The 18,952-nt window shown below is 35.5% G+C and overlaps 2 protein-coding genes across 2 annotated transcripts; both read right to left on the bottom strand.

Moving 5' to 3' along the window:
• Positions 1–1,083: 1,083 nt before the first annotated feature.
• LOC108909216 (coiled-coil domain-containing protein 42 like-2-like) lies at positions 1,084–2,783 on the bottom strand. The gene is made up of 5 exons (XM_018713476.2): positions 2,632–2,783; positions 2,324–2,497; positions 1,912–2,064; positions 1,543–1,680; positions 1,084–1,299 (listed from the first exon to the last, which is right to left on the bottom strand). The coding sequence occupies exons 1-5, from the start codon at positions 2,686–2,688 to the stop codon at positions 1,084–1,086; spliced, it is 738 nt and encodes a 245-aa protein (XP_018568992.1). The 5' UTR covers positions 2,689–2,783.
• Positions 2,784–14,645: 11,862 nt separating this feature from the next.
• Positions 14,646–16,516, bottom strand: LOC111691958 (serine/threonine-protein phosphatase 6 regulatory ankyrin repeat subunit C-like). The gene is made up of 3 exons (XM_023455519.1): positions 16,366–16,516; positions 16,110–16,285; positions 14,646–16,054 (listed from the first exon to the last, which is right to left on the bottom strand). The coding sequence occupies exons 1-3, from the start codon at positions 16,462–16,464 to the stop codon at positions 14,707–14,709; spliced, it is 1,623 nt and encodes a 540-aa protein (XP_023311287.1). The 5' UTR covers positions 16,465–16,516; the 3' UTR covers positions 14,646–14,706.
• Between the last annotated feature and the right edge of the window lie 2,436 nt (positions 16,517–18,952).

Genomic DNA, 18,952 nt, shown 5'->3' with positions numbered 1-18,952 from the left:
CCGGATTTAAATCCTCTTGATTTTTGCATTTGGGGTTTTCTTAAGTCATTAGTTTATTCCACTCCCGTTGAAAATGTTGATGACCTGAGGAATCGAATTATAGTCGGCTGTGAGACAATAAGAAATATACCAGGAATATTTGCGCGAATACGACAATCAATGAGGCGAAGAGTTGAATCTTGTGTCACGTCTGAGGGAGGTCATTTTGAACATTTGTTGTAGCTTTGCGCCTTTTCAAAATTTTATTAGTGTTATTTTCTGTTATTGTTCTGGTTTAATGTTATTGTATTAGATAGTTCTTGATAATGTATTAAAGAAATAAAAAAATACGCGTTGATGTTTTATTTTTTTGCATCAAAACGGCGCCCCATACGAAGAAAAGGCAAGAGAGATTGTTAGTCACAAATTGACAGAGGAATTCAAAAATGATTTTTAATTTATAATATCTCAGTGGTGTACCATTTTTTCTTTCAAAAAAATTGAGATTATTACCCGTACGCGCGCCAATGATGAACATAAAATTCTTAATTGCGTGTCAAAAATGCGCAAAACTACTTAAACCAAATTTCATTTGCACATCTCGAACGGTTTCAGAGCAATAAATTAAATCGTCAGTTTTTAAGAAAAACTTTGACAGCCCGTATCTCGGAAAACGAATCATTTGCGGACATACGTTTATAAGCAAAGTGCCATTGTTTTCTCATGTAGAATCACCCCCTGAAATTTGTCGCACTTATTTACTAACACCCTGTATAAACAAAAAATCAATTTTTTATACAACTTCAACACCCTGTATCTCGAAAACGGTGCCGTTCCAGACCTATGTTTATAAGGCAAACACATATTATTTTAAAGACATTTATCTGCCCTCGAAGTTTCCTGCATAAAATTCGGACCACCCTGTACATTTCCCCCGGACTAATCGAAATTGTTCGACCACGTACAATATTGAGCACCCAAAATTAGGTCGTATAATAAAAATACCCAGTACGGTTCGTTAATCATACAACCATTGTATATATAAAATTTTATTGTTTGCTTTAAAATTTGACCTGTATATGTACGTACACTGTATAGTATAATTCACGCGGACTTCAGCTTCATCTTGGCCAATTTCGCGGGTTTCCTCAGAATAGTGTTGATCTTGGACAGCTCAGTGAGCGTTCGCTTGATGTACAGGGCCTGCTCCTCGACGTTCTCCTTCTTTATCTTCACGGGGTGCTTCTTGGAATGCGCCATATGCACGTATACGTTCCATACGGAGGACTTAACTTCGTCTATTTCGTTCATTATCCTGACCTGGTGGAAAAATCATTGAGAATTGCAGAAAAGCGCGTTATCGATCTCACCAGTTGACCCACCCTGTGAGAAATGAGCCGTGTTCGCGTTTGGAGCGCCATCTATCGTCTCCGTCGGCCTGACGGACGATAGATGGCGCTGAAGTGATAGTCGAGTGCTGCTAGATCGCTAAAGCAACGCGACCGGTTGTTTGCAGAAAACACTGGGTACTTTACCAATCCGGGTACATCAAATCGTGCTTACGGCGTTATTTTTTATACGCGTCACCAGCTGCTCACACTCGAGGGACTTGATGTTGGCGTTCTCGAACCTCGCCTGCAAACTGGCGATCTGGTTGTTGAGTCCCATGATCACCAGATTCTTCTCCTCGATGATCTTCATCTGAAAACATCAGTTTGAGGTGTAAGTTTTAACCACGAGAGACAAAACATTCGGATATTGACGTTTTATGCCACATAAAATAAATTGCGAGTGTCATCAGCGCCATAGTGTTTGAACTGAGAAGCAATTACGTTTGCGAACAATTATTCTGTAGTGTAGAAATTAGTAAACCAACTTGTAGAATTAAATAAACCACGCTTATTGTTTGTGAAACCTGTGACAACGCCTCACCATGTCGCTCCTGGCGTTTTCCAAGGCCACTAGATTGTCCTCTTGGAAGTGCGCCAACTGGTTCTTGGCATTGACCAGGGACAAGTACCGGTTGATCAGCTCCTGAATATTTTGGAATTCACCGGAGTGCTCGACTACCTCATCAAGGAACACCTAAAAATTTAAAGATCGATTGAAAACGTAGCGCTCCTTGTCTGTTCTTGTGACGAAGGAACTTGAATTCACAGCTTAATAGAGGTTAAAAGTACAAATACTTAAAGCTGTAAGTTAGAAATAGCCCAAAAATAAAAGTACTGGAATTCACAAGTTATAAAAGTGTAGAATTGAAGCACAATAAAAGTGGTTGACTTCTCAAATTACAGTCTACTCCCAGTGGAAGGAGAGGGTAAAAATTAACTACTAAGCTAGCTACCTCATACATGTGGTACTCCTTGATTTTGGCGTCCATGTCCACCTTGGCCTTTTGGATTTCATCGTGGTTCTTCTTCAAACTTTCTATCTCCTTCTGTCTCTGGTCGCACAACTCCACATCTTCCACGATTTTGTGCTTAGCTCGCTCCCTCTTTTCCATATTTTCCCGTACGAACTATGCAAAAGCGTGAACTTTGTTATAATCGACGTCTGAACGGCATTTTTAACTCCTGTTGCAAACTGTAGTATTAAGTGTAAAATTGGTTTGTTCTCACTATATAAAATATATTTTCTGTTGCAGGTCCTCACCGAGTTGAAGAACAGGAAGTTCTCCCGCAGCGTCTTCTCCTTCTGGGCCAGCTCCATCCACTGGTTGTTCAGGTTCTGCCTCGCCTTCGCCTGGCTCCGTCTCTTCTGGCGCAGGATCTTCTCCGTCTCGCGCAGGTTGATCTGCAGCGCCGCCAGGGTGCACTTGGGGTCGTCCTGGCGCACCACGTCGAACTCCGGGTACAACCTGCAGATCGGGATCGATTACGAGCCGCGCGGAAACGCAACGGGCGTCTTCCGCTGTCTCTTTCGATGACTTATAAAAACCAGCCAGGAAAAAAGCCAGGAGGATCTCGTCAACGTTATTCGACATCCGTGAGAGATATTTAAGAAAGTTTTACGTTTTATCGTTGAACTAACCAAACATTTACGCTAAATCTAAGTGACATGATTTTCGAGGAGCAACAGTTCCGGTGCTGCGGAGCCCCCATCGTATATAGTTTATCTGGAAATCTTATTCATATCATATATAAAGAATATTGTGTGTAAAGCTAATCAAAGCTGTTATAGTGGCATCTAGTCTATAAAGGTGCAAGAAAATAAGCAAAATTGATTACAAAGGTTCTAACAGAATCTGTTCGATCTCTTGACCCTGCTGGCATCTTTCGTCATTCGTCGGAACGAAAAAATTCTTGACGCCGTTTTGGAATGGGTACAATTCTTTCAGTCGAAGTCATCCTAACGAGGTTTTGTCGCCGATCTCTTACGTTTTTTCTTGGGCGTTTCAAAACCTTGTTCATCCTGAATCTATTCCATTTCTCAACGCGTAGTTGACCTCTCTTCAGGTCTATCATGGGTTGATTTGCTTCCTCTTCCTCTTTGAAGCGTTCTCGCCCTGAGTCTGTTGCGGATCCAAGTTTTTTAACCTTTACGTTAAAATCGTGGCTACTAAATTCTTCCTAGTTGCAATCCAAGGTTAAGGGCTGACTTTTGAACATTTATTACATTTCTCCAATCTCTGTAACTTCGAAACAAAAGAAAATCGGGCCTATATTTACGTATTTTTTATAGATTTCTTCCTATCGCGCAAAATAGGCCCCTGTTAGTGTTGCTCGAATCCATAAGTCAGGTTGCCAATTGGCAGAGTTTAGATCAATAACTGCGAGATTCAAATGAACAAACTCTGATCAGACTGTGTCCTCAACTGCTTGAAAATTATTCTTTTGGTATGTAAATATTCAAAATGGCCAATTCCTTCCTCTCCGTACCCATCCTTACTTCCCTCCTCCCCTGGCAAAAAATACGTCTTTTCTTCTGGATTTTAAAGGTGTTTGTTTACTAATTTCCTTTGGATGAAATGACGTGAACAAACGCCTTTAAAATTGTAGGGAACGAGACGTAAACTTTACACCTTCACGTTGGTTTTTGCCGATCGACGAGATATCGCGGGATTTTTACGGTACGTAATCATCCCGCGATATTTAGTTGGCTAAGTAAAGATCCCTGTAATCCTTATTGTTTACCATGGAGAAGTTGCCGTATAGAGTTACAATCCTAAGAGGAAATTGGTTAGGTACTGATTAGTTCCGAATAGCTTTGGAAGATGGCAGCATCTGCGTTATTTGATGAAGTAAATGAGAATATAGTGAAGTTAATCAATAATATGTTTGTGACAGGCGTTCTGGGGTAGCTTAGTTTATTAAACCAATGGTTCGGGAGAAAGTATATCAGTTGAATCGATAAATGAAGAAATGCTGATTATTTTTCGTCTAATGAATAAAGTGGCGTTATATCTAAATTTGGTGCGTATTATTTGTTACTATTAAATATTTGTTGACAATATTATTGCCTGCTATTGAAAAGTTTTCGATCATTTTAGGGATGCGCGTAATTGAAAAAAAAAAGAACTGGATAACTCTTTTATTTAGAAAAATGCGTTTTCTTCTACTATGGCAGAAAATAATCAGTAATTTCTTTTATTTCTTCCAACGCTTCAGTTTTTATACAGTCTGTACGATGATTATAGAGATAGAAATCCAAGAAGACCCCTGCGTCACTTTCTCGGAATTATACGCATTAGACACCCGAGGAAGAAAGACCTTAGCGGCATGGCGTTCACCATAACAGCTTGCAGTGCATACTGCGCTTTGCAGTTACGAAGGCATGTTTCTTCGTAAGATGTGCATTTTCAGTGTAATTTATTAAAATAAATCAGTGGAGGTGAAAAATAAAAGAAAGGAATTTAATTCCCAGTCGGAGAGTAACGTGTATAATTATTTTAAGGCAATTTTTTGAAAATAAAATACAATTAAATCTTATCGTAGCTGTTACACCTACTACAGTAATGCAAAAAATTAAAGGGTCAGAAGAATTTCCGAAATTTTTCCGTGATTTTTGACAGACTGTATTTAGGTGAAAAATGGTCTATCGGGAATTAAAAAAAAAACATTTTGAAGCTCGTAAGATTCTAGTTTTTAGATCTTTCGGTCGAATTTTTTTAGGAGCTTCGGTTATCAAGCAATTCTAAGAAATTGCGCGACAAAAAAATTTTGCATTTTCAAGTCCACATACTTGGGAAAATGTTTTTTCAGGTAAGCCATTGCATAGCAGATTGTTTATTCAGCATTGCATTTCATCGAAATATCGGACTTTTAATGGAAAAGGATCCTTTTGTCTTCAATCATCGATATCTCGGCGACAAATGGTCGTACGAAAATGTTTGTTTTTTTTTCATCAATTTGCGGTAAAAATATGAGGAAACCGCAAAAACATTTTTCCATTTTAATTATAATTATGAAGTGTTTAAATTCAAGCACGTGACCCTTTAATTTTTTTTCATAAGTTTGATTGTTTAAAACAAAGAAACGGTTCGTTAGATCGAGATGAAATTTCACAGGGTTCTTCTGGGTATATCGGAACTGTAAAAGTCATGCTTAACATTAGTCATTTTGTGAATATTTCTAATTTAGCCGTCGTTTTTCTAAAAAAAACCATTAATTACCCTTTTTCTCCTGTTTTTTAAAATCCGTGTAAAAGATGAAAAAAAAATTTTTCGAAAAGCTTGTTAGGAAATTTATTCTAGTTTTCGAAACTGCCCTTCAATTCTCTGTACGGCCATTTGTCACCGAGATGTCGATGATTGAAGACAAAACGATCATTTTCTATTAAAAGTCCGATATTTCGATGAATAATGGTCGTATCGAAATTAAAAAAAAAAGGAATTTGAAGCTGAAACAAAAATTTCCAAGTCCATGCTCAGAAAATAAAAAAAAATTTTGTCTTGCTATTTCTTGAATTGCTTGATAACCGTAGCTCCTAAAAAATTTCGACCGAAAGATCTAAAAACTAGAATCTTGGAGCTTCAAAACGCTTTTTTTTAATTCCCGACACCACCATTTTTCACCTGACACAGACTGTATGCCTGTCAAAAATCACGAAAAAAATTCGCAATTGGCTTATTTCCTTGGAATTCTATCTCAACAAGGATTGTACGGACTGTAGTTGACTTTACTAGTTTCTTAAATGAAATCTGCACGTTTATATCTGAAAAATTTTGTTGGATCAATGAATCCTGCTTATGTTTATCGCCCATTATGGTTGCTACTTCTGTAATCAATTAATTTTCTCAAGAAACATCGGGCACCTTTATTCAAATCTTGTATAAAATTAATTAACCATATTTTTGTAACGAGACGTTATTGGAAGATCTTAAACAATTTTTTTTTTAATTACTAACGTATGTCCAAAGAATAACAACATCGCCATGTTTAAACCCTCATTTCATTCAAATGGAATCCGTTGATTGACTCTTCCCAAAGGGGAGGATTGCAAAAGCCTTGTTTACAAACGCGGGAATTATAAAAGAACAACCCAAAGGGTTTTTTTATGGTGTTAACTAATGTTAACCTTGACAACCTGTCACAAAATGGTCTAATCCTAGTATATTACCCATATTTCTGTGTTATTGAAACTTATATGGTCGCCTGTATCATTGAAATTGCAAAATAAAGTAAATAAAACGGTATAACGACATTTTTGTGTATCATTTTCCTGGAAATTCCTCAAAATAACGTTAACAAGTCATCTGGTTGTTTTTTTCTGAAAACATCGTACAGGAACAGCGCCATCTGTGCGTCAGAAGAAGTAAGCTCGCGAGAACAATACTGTGGTAGGAAATATGAGAGAAAAGGGGAATTGGACAGAAGATGGCGCTGTTCTGCCGATTTCTTCCGAATCGACGAAATCGAAACATATTTTGCTATCCCTCAATTTCTTGGAGAACTCAATTTTTATTTGCCGTTTCTGCAAAATAATGTATTTATCAATCAAACTCTTGGTTGCCAAAAATGGACTGTAGATATATGCTTCGTATGTTTCCTATTCCAATTTACCGTTAATTAATTTTTTGGAAACATTTTTATGCAGAAAAACGCATTTTTTTTGTTTTTTTGCTTATAAAACCTAAACTGAGCAATCTGAATACTGTAAAGAGACAATTCGTAGAGAATCGAAATACGAATAAAACGAGATATCGGTCGATCCGATTTTTTTTTGTAATTCGTTACTCCCCCATTTTTTAAGTTGTAGAGCTGACCCTGTGCACAAAAGTAATGAATTACATCTACTTTAAGTGTGCAAAAAGCAGGGGCTGTTGGACCATTAGTTTTGGTACAATTGTAATTTGAATTTTTTGGTGTACTATTTTGCAAAGTTTCTGGATGCGTTGGAGGTGATCCGATTTTAATTTTTCTGCCGGATTTTAAAAGTAGAAGTAAAAATACTACAAAACGCATATTCCAATTTTCCTATAAAATGATGCGAAATGGGTAAAAGATTCCTCCAAACATGCTCAAAAAAAAAGACCGAACGCTCGTACGCGATCGAGTAGTGGGGGCGGATCGGGAGATGAGGAGTAGTGGATATACAGCGTGTCCCACTAGTGCGGGAAAGTCCAATATCTATGTTAAACATGTGGTTAAACTGAGGAATATATGAATTTTTCTTTTTTCTGTGTTGCCACATTTCTCGGAATGTACAAACTTTGGTTTTTTTAAATGGAAACACACATTTTTTATATTTTTTGCGGACTCTACATCAAAAATACTTACTTTGTGTAGAATAGTTCTATTCAAATATTCACAGTTTTTGAGATATCTCGCTTGAAAGGTTTTTCTAGTCGATATTGGCTGCTTACATTTTCTGATACTGACAGGTTATACATTAATAGCTACTAAGCCCATTTTTTTATCAAATGTTTGGTAAGGATGACTCTTCCGAATCATGCTCCGAAAACTGGCCTGCATTATACAAGGTGACCAAAATATCATGTCAAAATTGCCAATTGAAAATTCTGAAATTTTTAAATTCCACACCCTGTATATTTTCATACCATGAGATGCAGAATTAAATTCTTTACAACTTTGCTATACCCGCTCCTATACCAAAATTCATTAGTTTTTCATGAAATCTAATTTTTATGAAAAAATGGGAAATTTACAAATAGCTTATATGTAAAATAACGTAGTAGGCTCCTGTCAAACGATAATCTGGAAAATTTTCGATTCACATAAGGTTTAATAGAAAAGCGACAGTAATAATAGTGAAATGAATTACTCTAAAGAAGAATTAGTAAATAAATAATAAAACAATTAGTAAAACTCATGGTAACTGTTTATTGACAAGTACCAAACTAATAGTCCAGATTTACAAAGATATCCTCGTATAAAGTGTTTTGTAAAACTGAAGAAGTTTGAAAGAACAACTAATGCAAATTATAAGAAGACAACAAGAATTCACGCATGCAGTATCCAAAATAGTAAATTAACATCGTGCATTTCTAACAAAAGTAATAAAGACCTAGTTAAATTAGTAATTAGACATTAGACATTAGACATTGTTTATTGGTGTTAATCATACAAAAGTATTTACACAAGTCAGAATTGAGGAAAAGAAAAGAAGACATACAGGCAGATTAACAAAATAGAAACAAAAGGAGAACCAAAAGATCGCGTACAGAACCACGTAAGAGAGTCGATTTACAATATAAAATAATTAAAATAATAAAACAGTAAATTAACAGGTAACGGCTCAAAATGTCTGCCGATTTTCTCTAGACATTGAGCAATTCTACGACGAAAATTGGTAAATACTTGTCAATATTTAAAAAATTCCAGATTTTTCAATTTTTCAATTGGCAATTTTGACATGATATTTTGGTCACCCTGTATAACGCAGGCCAGTTTTCGGAGCATGATTCGGAAGAGTCATCCTTACTAAACATCTGATACAAAAAATGGGCTTAGTAGCTATTAGTATGGTTATACTAATCAGAAAATGTAAGCAGCCAATATCGACTAGAAAAACCTTTCAAGCGAGATATCTCAAAAACTGTGAATATTTGAATAGAACTATTCTACACAAAGTACCCTTTATTTTTTTTATGTAGAATTCGAAAAATATATAAAAAATGTGTAGCCTTCAAAAATAGTAAAATATGAAAAAAAAAATGTAGTAGGATGAAACCCATTGGAAAAGGAAGAGAATATAACAGAAATGAAAAGAAAAATAATTTACGGACGATCTGAGGTCGGGAAGGGGAAGGGGGTGAGTTTTTAAGGGTAAAAAACGGTTTCCCTTGATTTCCGGAAAAACTACAAGTCTTATGGAAAAAAGTTAAATGGCAAAGTTGTAGGTAATAAAAAGATCTACAACTTTTGTATTTACACTTTTTTCACATAACCTCAAAATTTATGTGAAAAATTCAAATAACCAAGTTTTTGGTTTTTTATTTTTATCTTTTACAAACAAATTTTTTTTTCACGAAATTTGGTGAAAACTTACCTATTTATGTCCCAAACACGCTGTAATTTTTTTGATTTGAAATATTTATTTTTTCACCTTATTTTTACTTAATATCGAAAAAGCACCCTAATTTTCAATCGAAAATTCTCACGTCAAAATATCTGCTTTTTTAAAAACGTCGGTGGGCTTTTTCTTCGTTGAAATCTCTACTTTCTGATGGTGTAAAAAAAAATATACATTACTATGGTAAGTTTTCTCAGGAAATGCAAAGAAACGAAAGAAGATTCTACAACTTTCTCAAAATATTGTAGATGTCTTATTAAATATTAACTTTATTAACTTATTTGGTTGTTAATTATAATAGTATATTTCGACTTGTAATTTTTTTGTTTATCAATGTAACATGGAATCTTACGTTTTTCGAGTAATTAAAGTGTAAATTTTAATAAATAGCTCAAAATTGTACATAATGATTAGAAAAAAATTTTCGGATTCTAGTTCGTTTCTTTGCATTTCCTGAGAAAACTTACCATAGTAATGTATATATTTTTTTACACCATCAGAAAGTAGAGATTTCAACGAAGAAAAAGCCCACCGACGTTTTTAAAAAAGCAGATATTTTGACGTGAGAATTTTCGATTGAAAATTAGGGTGCTTTTTCGATATTAAGTAAAAATAAGGTGAAAAAATAAATATTTCAAATCAAAAAAATTACAGCGTGTTTGGGACATAAATAGGTAAGTTTTCACCAAATTTCGTGAAAAAAAAATTTTTTTGTAAAAGATAAAAATAAAAAACCAAAAACTTGGTTATTTGAATTTTTCACATAAATTTTGAGGTTATGTGAAAAAAGTGTAAATACAAAAGTTGTAGATCTTTTTATTACCTACAACTTTGCCATTTAACTTTTTTCCATAAGACTTGTAGTTTTTCTGGAAATCAAGGGACGCCGTTTTTTACCCTTAAAAACTCACCCCCTACCCCTTCCCGACCTCAGATCGCACGTAAATTATTTTTCCTTTCATTTCTGTTATATTCTCTTTCTTTTCCAATGGGTTTCATCCTACTATAATTTTTTTTGGTTTCAAAAATTATCGACCCTGGTCTATTGTCGTATATTCTTTTCTTAAAACTGACTAAGAATCGTCACTAAGAACTAAAACATACTGTACCTAAGTTAAAGTCTATATAAACAGAAAAAATACTAATAACATGTTTTAATCGACCTAATTCCTATAAGAAATGATTTTAAGCACATTTTCAGTGAATTACAAAAAAATAGTTTATTTATTTAGTATTTAGTTTATTTAACATTTTTATTCTAATTGAGCTGAAAAAAAAAAAGAAAATTAGAGCTGAAATACTAAAAAATAAGTTTCAATTTGTTGCCGGAGGTGATATTCGTACTCAGTCTCCGCCATTTTGGTTCTTATTTGTCCAGACATGGGAACAGTAACTATTCCCATACACTTAATATGTTACACCCAGAGATCTCTAATATCTGGTTACACGACAAAATATTTTGCTTTAAGTATGGAGAACCAAAATGGCTACTACTGTAGGTACCTTTTTTTATAGACCTTTGCTAGACACTTCTTTATATACGTCACTTAAGAGGGTATGACGTAATCATGGCATATATCGGCGTTATATACGTTTTTCTAATAACTACCACATTCCCAGAGCTGTCGCAGCTTTAAACGTATTCATATAATTCCTTTTATTGTGCAAAACAAAAGCATTTACAAAACGAAGCTATGGGATACTAAATCTATGGTCTGTATACTTACTTGTACATCTTCTTGATGCCCCGCGACACCTTGTAGTCGCCCACGGATTTGTCAGGGTGGACCTTGGGAAAAGTTATCTGCAGCTTTTTCATGCTGCAGTCTTTGCTGTCCTTATTCTCTGAAGCCATTGCGCCCTATTCTAATTTTAGATAAAAAAAAATAATGGGGAAAGACGGAATGGCGCCACAAAAAAAAATTACGCCTTCATAAGTGACAGTAGTCAAAATATTTTGTTTTAAAATTGTGACAGCCTTCAACAAACGACGCGAGAGATGTTTGTCGGTAATTGTTTCTCAGTTCAAACACTTGTAGCGCTGCATCACACATAAACTATGTTCCATGATTTAAAATGTTAGACTCCGCCATCTATGGTCGAAATGTCCTACCAACACCCAAGTAACGTGTAAAAATTGTAAATTCAGATGCAGAAAAACCACAAATATATTTTTTTACGAATCATTTTGCAAAGGTTTTAAGATGTTAAGGTGATCTTGTTGCTACTATTTACACATATATGATCGAATTTGTCATATTAATATAAATTTAGTCCTGATAACATTTCTTTAAATTAAAAACCATCTTGTCATCAATATTTATCGACTTGTAAGGTAAAAGATATTCGCAATACATCTGCTTAATTCAAGAAATATGAGTAATGGTGAATAACAATCTATAATTTATGCTAATTGGAATAGTTACAATTTATTTATGCATTTTCTTCAAACTACTGGTAATTTATTGTACGCATAATAAATACCCAACACCTCAAAAATATTAATAGATCATTCCACGCGGTTATTTGAATTAACAAGGCACTTATAGTCCACGTGCGAAGCTTATCTGTATAATATAGTAATATAATTTAACGATATTCCTGAAATAGGTAATGTTTTGTTTAACAGAATGTCTAATTTCCATTCCTAACAACCCGCTTAAAGTCAGTACTTACAAACTAGCATTTTCTAAGTGTAAGACTGTGGAAATCATGTTATATATAATAGTGACATAAAGATGCATCTTTCTGTTTTTTTTTATAGTTCAGAGCTGTTGTGGCCTAATCTTCGCATCATTCATTTTGTTATGCAGAACAGATATTTATGAATTTATTTTTTTAATTGGCGAAAAACGATCTGTCTAACAAAATAAAGTTAGTTTGAAACTCAAATTACTTTTTGGTGGAAAGAAATTTGTACAAGCGGCATCGCTAATTACAAATTTCTCTCCACCAAAAAGTTATTAGAGTTTCAAACTAACCCCATTTTATAGAAAATCTGCGAGAGAATTGTGGAAAGTCTGTTATTTGTGCATTAATTCATATTTAGAAAACTGTGTAATAAAATCTATAAAAATGTATTGCTGGTTGCCTATTTGCTATAGAGCCCTCTTATCGTAATAAAATTACTTTGTCATCTATACCAAAGTAGTCAAACTTTAAATGAATAAATAGAAAAATCCGGCGCGTCTGCTTTTATTTACCGTACAAAAAGATCGTTGTGAGGGTTACTAAAACGATCGAGATTTGACAAAGATGAGCGAGAGAGTGAATTCGAAATAAAAAGAACGAGATCTCGCTCGATTGAGCGAGCTGTGGCAAGGCTGTTATTGACACAAAACCATAAAACGACCAATAATAGAATATTAAGTGCCAAGACGGACCATGTTCCGCCATCTCTTTTTGACATAAGAACTAAATCAGTAAAATTTAAATTGCTCAGACATAAACATGATACCACCCCCGGGGTTCACACAGACGAGCCGGCGAAGCAAGAAGAGCGCCAGAAGAAAGGGCCCTAGCCGGCGGGGCCCAGCCAGGACAAAAGGAGGTCCCACAAAGCGCCTACACCGGCCGCATTTGCGGTCGGGGTAGACGACGGATGGGGCCCACCTACGAAGGCTGTCCAGGCCTACACGAGATGAGGCAGGATAAAGAGGGATAATCCCCCTCGATCCCAAATCATTGACGCCAATTTCTAGCCATGGAATAATGGAGCAAAATTGCTCAGAAGTCCTTTTTACAAAAATTATTTGTTTTTGTTTCTACTATTGTCTTCTACAAATTACAAATTGATTAATATACCTATTGGTAAATAATAAATACATAACTGTAAAGACAATAAATAAAAATTTAATAAAAGTTGATCGATTCTACAATTTACGTAATATTTATTGAACACCAAAAGCACATCAAATCATTACATCATTTATTTGAATTTATATAATATACAAAAAAAAATGTAAGACATATCATAATGTTTACAAGAAATGCTGATTTCAAACAGCTCTAGTATTGTATTTACTTTTACCTTATTAAAAATCTCACTTCTTAGATTATCACTAAATATCGGCATTTAAATTAATCAAAAGTAGCTATATACACTTTCCACATAACAATTATATGTATGACAAACTTCCTTAGTGTTAAAAACGAAATGCAAATGCAATTGAAAATAGGTACATTCAATATTTCTATAGTTTCTGACTCATTTCTGTCTAAATCGAAAGCCTGGTACATACAAATGTAACCTTCCAGTTTTTCGTTTTGGCATATGTCCTTGTTATCGGTTGGTTAATAGCCAATAAGAAAAAAGAAAATATGCATCTATGTCAATATCTTTGAAGGTGATGGTATTCCTGTAATATTGGCAAACCTTCTATCTTATACCCTGCCATCTATCGTTGACATACTTAATCAAATTCATAGTAATTTAATGAATAGCTTTGTTCCTAGTGCATTAAAATAAGTTTTTAACAGTCACAGGCAATTGCATTTGATTCAAAACAATGAATTTTTAATCTTATGCAAGCATCGTATCGGAATGCACATGCGTCCGACTTGGAAACTGCTTTGGACTTCTTTAGGAACAAACCTGTTTTAAAGTTCAAATTCCGCGCGAATTTGTGTAGTTCGTAGAAGAAGAAGATCAAGATGAGGCTTTGGAATCGGGTGTCTTGGGGTGTTCAATGTCATAGGTTTAGAGGTTAAGTCACAAATGCTACAAGAAGCGCTGTTTAAACTTTTATGGAGTAAAGTCGTTTCTAAAGAAAATATTGTGTGTAGTTCCTGAAACGACCTCCCAAGTAAATTTTTTACATCTTAATATTTTCTTTTCTAAAATTTATACACCTGAATATGAATACGAATTAAATTCGATACGAATACGTTCATATGAACTTTTTGTTAAAAAAAGTCCTTTGTCGACTATTAAAATTATTGCGTTTAAGAAGGGAACGCCTCCTATAGTAAAAATTTACTCATCCTTTATCGCGTTATTTCGATAAATATGTCGGCGATAAGCAAATATATCTATGTATTAAGTATATATAGACGAGATAATTTTTCCAATAATCCCTATTTGCACTAAAAAATTATGCCACATCAAAAATATTAATAAAAGGCTTCACTTTATTTTATTTAACGTAAAGTCCAGATTTTAAGGACAAAATAAAAAGAACTTCTCTATAAAAAAAATATATTAAACCCGTACAAATATGTTATAATATTTCAAAGAATACGAAACAAATAACTTTATCGTTCAACCACGTACATCTTTCTCTTAAACGTTAAAATGTTCTTATAAAAAGCCGGTATGTCCAAGTGGTCAATCGTTGTGTAAAACTGGCAGGCATTTGTGATTTTAAACGCTCGCCAGACGTGTTTTCTAGCTGCGTTCCTAGCCAATTCCATCAAAGAAGGCACTCTCGGCAATCCACCCAAAATAGCGGTCATATCTTCATCGTCGGTATACTTAATGGTTAGCGCATCCATTAATCGAGGACAAATAGAATATTCCAACAACTGTACGAAGTTCTCCTTGGGAATATCGTTTATTCCATCGACGGCACTCTCTAAATCGTAGTCGATATCAAAAATTAACCTAGTAAGGACCATGAAAGGCCGCCAACTCTGGATAAAGTCGTTATCCATATGCAACAGTATTCTAAACAGTTCGCAGTACCCGTAATGCGAGAGAATCGCATGAATATCGGAGGTAGTCGCGCGAAACCCGTATTCTAACAGGCGACACGTAAGACGCGTCAGCTGCTCGAGCTCAAATTTCTTCTTAGCAAATTCGTCGACGAACAACAAATAGTTTTTACCTTTGGAAAAATACTCTACGGCGGGTTCGAAGTTATTACTCTCGATTATAACTTGGAGAAACCTCGGCACCGCCCTGCGCCTACGGAAAAGATCGAATAAATCGACGGTATTCTTAGCGTGGTTATAACGTAGCCTCTCCCATACCATTTTAAAAGTAAACGAATTCACAGCCCTACGTGAACAAACCGTAAATGCACAGGCCTCGTGAGTGACTTCGGGATTATCACCGTAATTAACGTCGGCACCTCGCTTTATTATTTCTTTAGCAAACGGCGAATTAGTGTGCAAGGCTAAGCTCAAAGTCGAAAAATACGCTGGGTCGCTCGTCTCATTGAAGTTAACCACGTAGTCCAACAGGGCCTCCTGGGCGGGGACGTTGCCACAGAGGAGAGCCGTCATGAAAGGAGTAAAGCCCCGTCTGTCACGAACGTTGGCATCGGCGTTGTAATACAGCAGCATGTGCACTATCCCCAAGCATTCGTCTTTGCGTTCCACCGCTTTGTCCAACAACGTGTTGCGAGACTTTCCCACGGCATCGATTTGGGCGCCGCGTTGTATGAGAAGGTGGCAGATGTCGGGATGGTACACGGACATGTCCAGAGGGGAGTTGTTTCTGTAGTGACGGAAATTTACATTGGATCCGGCTCGAATCAGTCTCTCAACCAGCTCGATACGGCCCAAGGCTATCGCCATGTAAAGGGGCGTTCTACCTATACGGCAACTAACGTCCACATCTACGTCTTCTCTCGTCAGCAAATATTCTAATATTTCCACACTGGAAACGTACACCTGATGTTGAAAATGGAAACTTTGTTTTGAAAACGACTTACTTGTTTTTTAAAACCGCCACGTGTAAAGGGGAGAATCTGTAAAGATCTCCTGTTTTATTTACACTTTCGCCTCGTTCAATGCAACGCTGTACGTTTTGAAGGTCTCCCTCGAAGACTGCTCTGTAAATCCGTGATACCCGTGTATCTAGACGGTCATTATAGAATTGGGCGAAATCCTACAACATTAAATAAACTACTGTAAAATATCACACGGCGTACTAATTCGACACATAAAAAATAGACAGACCGCACTTACCCGAAACCGGAGGTATTCCTCATCGCTCGAAGTCCTACTAGAAATCAACTCGAAGAGGGGCAGGAGACCGGTGGTGTTAGTAAAGGTGCCACAAAACATACTTAACCTAAGATCTACTAAACTACTAAGTACTGTTTGACTGTTTGTACTTTCTAATGTATTTTATTGTTTTGTGGTGTGTAGGTTAAGTCATTACTTCGTTTGTAGAGAAAACAAATGAAATAATAATAAACGTACAAAGTCTGCCAATATGATAAAAAAATATATTTATATATTTTTCATTACATACAAAACCAGTTAGTTGTAAATGTTGGCATATCTTTTGTTTTTTATATATTTAATAAATTCAACTAAATATGATAATATCTGCATATCTATTGTCCAATAAAGTACCTACCTACGTTCCGATGAACAATCTACCTTGTAGATTGTTCATCGTAACGTTCGTTTATGACTTTTATGAGCTATCAAGCAGGTAGCCCACTAAACATTTTTCAGTTTCTGACATGTTCCAGAAACGTTCCATTTTTCTTGAAACGTTTCATAAAAAATCCATGCAACGTTCTGGTAACCCAATAGAAACCGAAGATGTCCTCCCCAAAATACGTTTCCAATGAAACGTTTCAAAAAATTGGTTTCAGTAACATCCTTTTGATGTTCCATTTATGCACTCGATATTTTTGTTTTACGTTTCATATACAGAGTGACCCATTTGAAAGCGGGCCACCCACATAACATTTTTATTTATGGAGCGATTTTGACGAAATTTTTTTTGAAATGTAGAGGGGGGAAAAGTGTATTTTGGGGCCATGCCCCGTCCAGTTCTTTTTTAAACTAAGGCCTACTAGATCACATTCAGAGGCTGAAAAATCCAGAATCCATATTAGCGATTTTTTTAGAAAAAATCTACGTACGCCACTGGATTCGGCGTCCCCTGAAATGGATCTGTACCAAATTTCATGAAAAAATATTCAACATTAACGATTCTGCAGCTAAATTTCTGTCAAATTGTTTATTATGCATAAAGAAACTTTTTATCTAGTAACCCATGCGATAATAAATCAATCACAACAAATATTTAATAACACGTTTAATAGACATCATTATACCAAAATACAATGAAACAGACATAAAAATGAGCGATAAATTAACATAAAATTTACAAAAAATACAATAAAATAAAATTAACACACATGGATTAAATTAAATTCTGGAATTTTCAACTAAATCTTCATTTAATTGAATGCATTTATTGTATTGTTTTTGAATGTGTGCCATAACATTAGACAATTGATGTGTTGTAATTTCAGCGCATGCCTATCTTCTTCTTTCGCGCAGTTCTTCTGCATTCATTGGACGAGTGTAGTAAACTTTTTCTTTAATGAACCCCCATAAAAAAAATCTAGGAGAGGCAACATTTACAAAAATATTCATTCAATTAAATGGAGATTTAGTTGAAAATTCCAGAATTTAATTTAATTCATGTGTGTTAATTTTATTTTATTGTATTTTTTGTAAATTTTATGTTAATTTCTCGTTCATTTTTCTGTCTGTTTCATTGTATTTTGGTATAATGATGTCTATTAAACGTGTTATTAAATATTTGTTGTGATTGATTTATTATCGCATGGGTTACTAGATAAAAAGTTTCTTTATGCATAATAAACAATTTGACAGCAATTTAGCCGCAGAATCGTTAATGTTGAATATTTTTTCATGAAATTTGGTACAGATCCATTTCAGGGGACGCCGAATCCAGTGGCGTACGCAGATTTTTTCTAAAAAAATCGCTAATATGGATTCTGGATTTTTCAGCCTCTGAATGTGATCTAGTAGGCCTTAGTTTAAAAAAGAACTGGACGGCGCTTAGCCCCAAAATACACTTTTCTCCCCTCTACATTTCAAAAAAAATTTCGTCAGAATCGCTCCATAAATAAAAATGTTATGAAGGTGGCCCGCTTTCAAATGGGTCACTCTGTATATATTTTCAGAAATGTTTGAGTAAAATAATACATTTACATATAAATTTTTTCAAGGTATTGGGCGGAATTATAAAATTTAAAGTCTGTTGCAAAGAGCTTTCAGAAGAAATATTACTCAACCCCCTATGCCATTTAAATATTTTGGGGCGATGCTTACCCTTGCTTGGGGGTGAAAGTGGCGGAGCCAAAAATACCAGCAAAGAATGTCCCCCTTTAATCTAAAATCGACGGGTCTGAGCGTTTTTCTACAATCTTCATGCAGTTCCTGAAATCCCGCGCTAGCTTAAGGTACACCTTAGCAAAGCGCATCCCAGGCTGCATAGCCGCACCACCCTACCCAACCATAAACATGACACCACCCCCGGGGTTTACACAAACGAGCCGGCGAAGCAAGAAGAGCGCCAGAAGAAAGGGCCCTAGCCGGCGGGGCCCAGCCAGGACAAAAGGAGGTCCCACAAGGCGCCTACACCGGCCGCATTTGCGGTCGGGGTAGACGACGGATGGGGCCCACCTACGAAGGCTGTCCAGGCCTACACGAGATGAGGCAGGATAAAGAGGGATAATCCCCCTCGATCCCAAATCATTGAGGCCAATTTCTAGCCATA

The sequence above is a fragment of the Anoplophora glabripennis genome, unplaced genomic scaffold (assembly GCF_000390285.2).
Source record: "Anoplophora glabripennis isolate ALB-LARVAE unplaced genomic scaffold, Agla_2.0 scaffold565, whole genome shotgun sequence".
Taxonomy (NCBI): domain Eukaryota; kingdom Metazoa; phylum Arthropoda; class Insecta; order Coleoptera; family Cerambycidae; genus Anoplophora; species Anoplophora glabripennis.
Note: the sequence above shows the minus strand (reverse complement) of the source record. Positions and strands in the feature narration are given on the sequence as shown.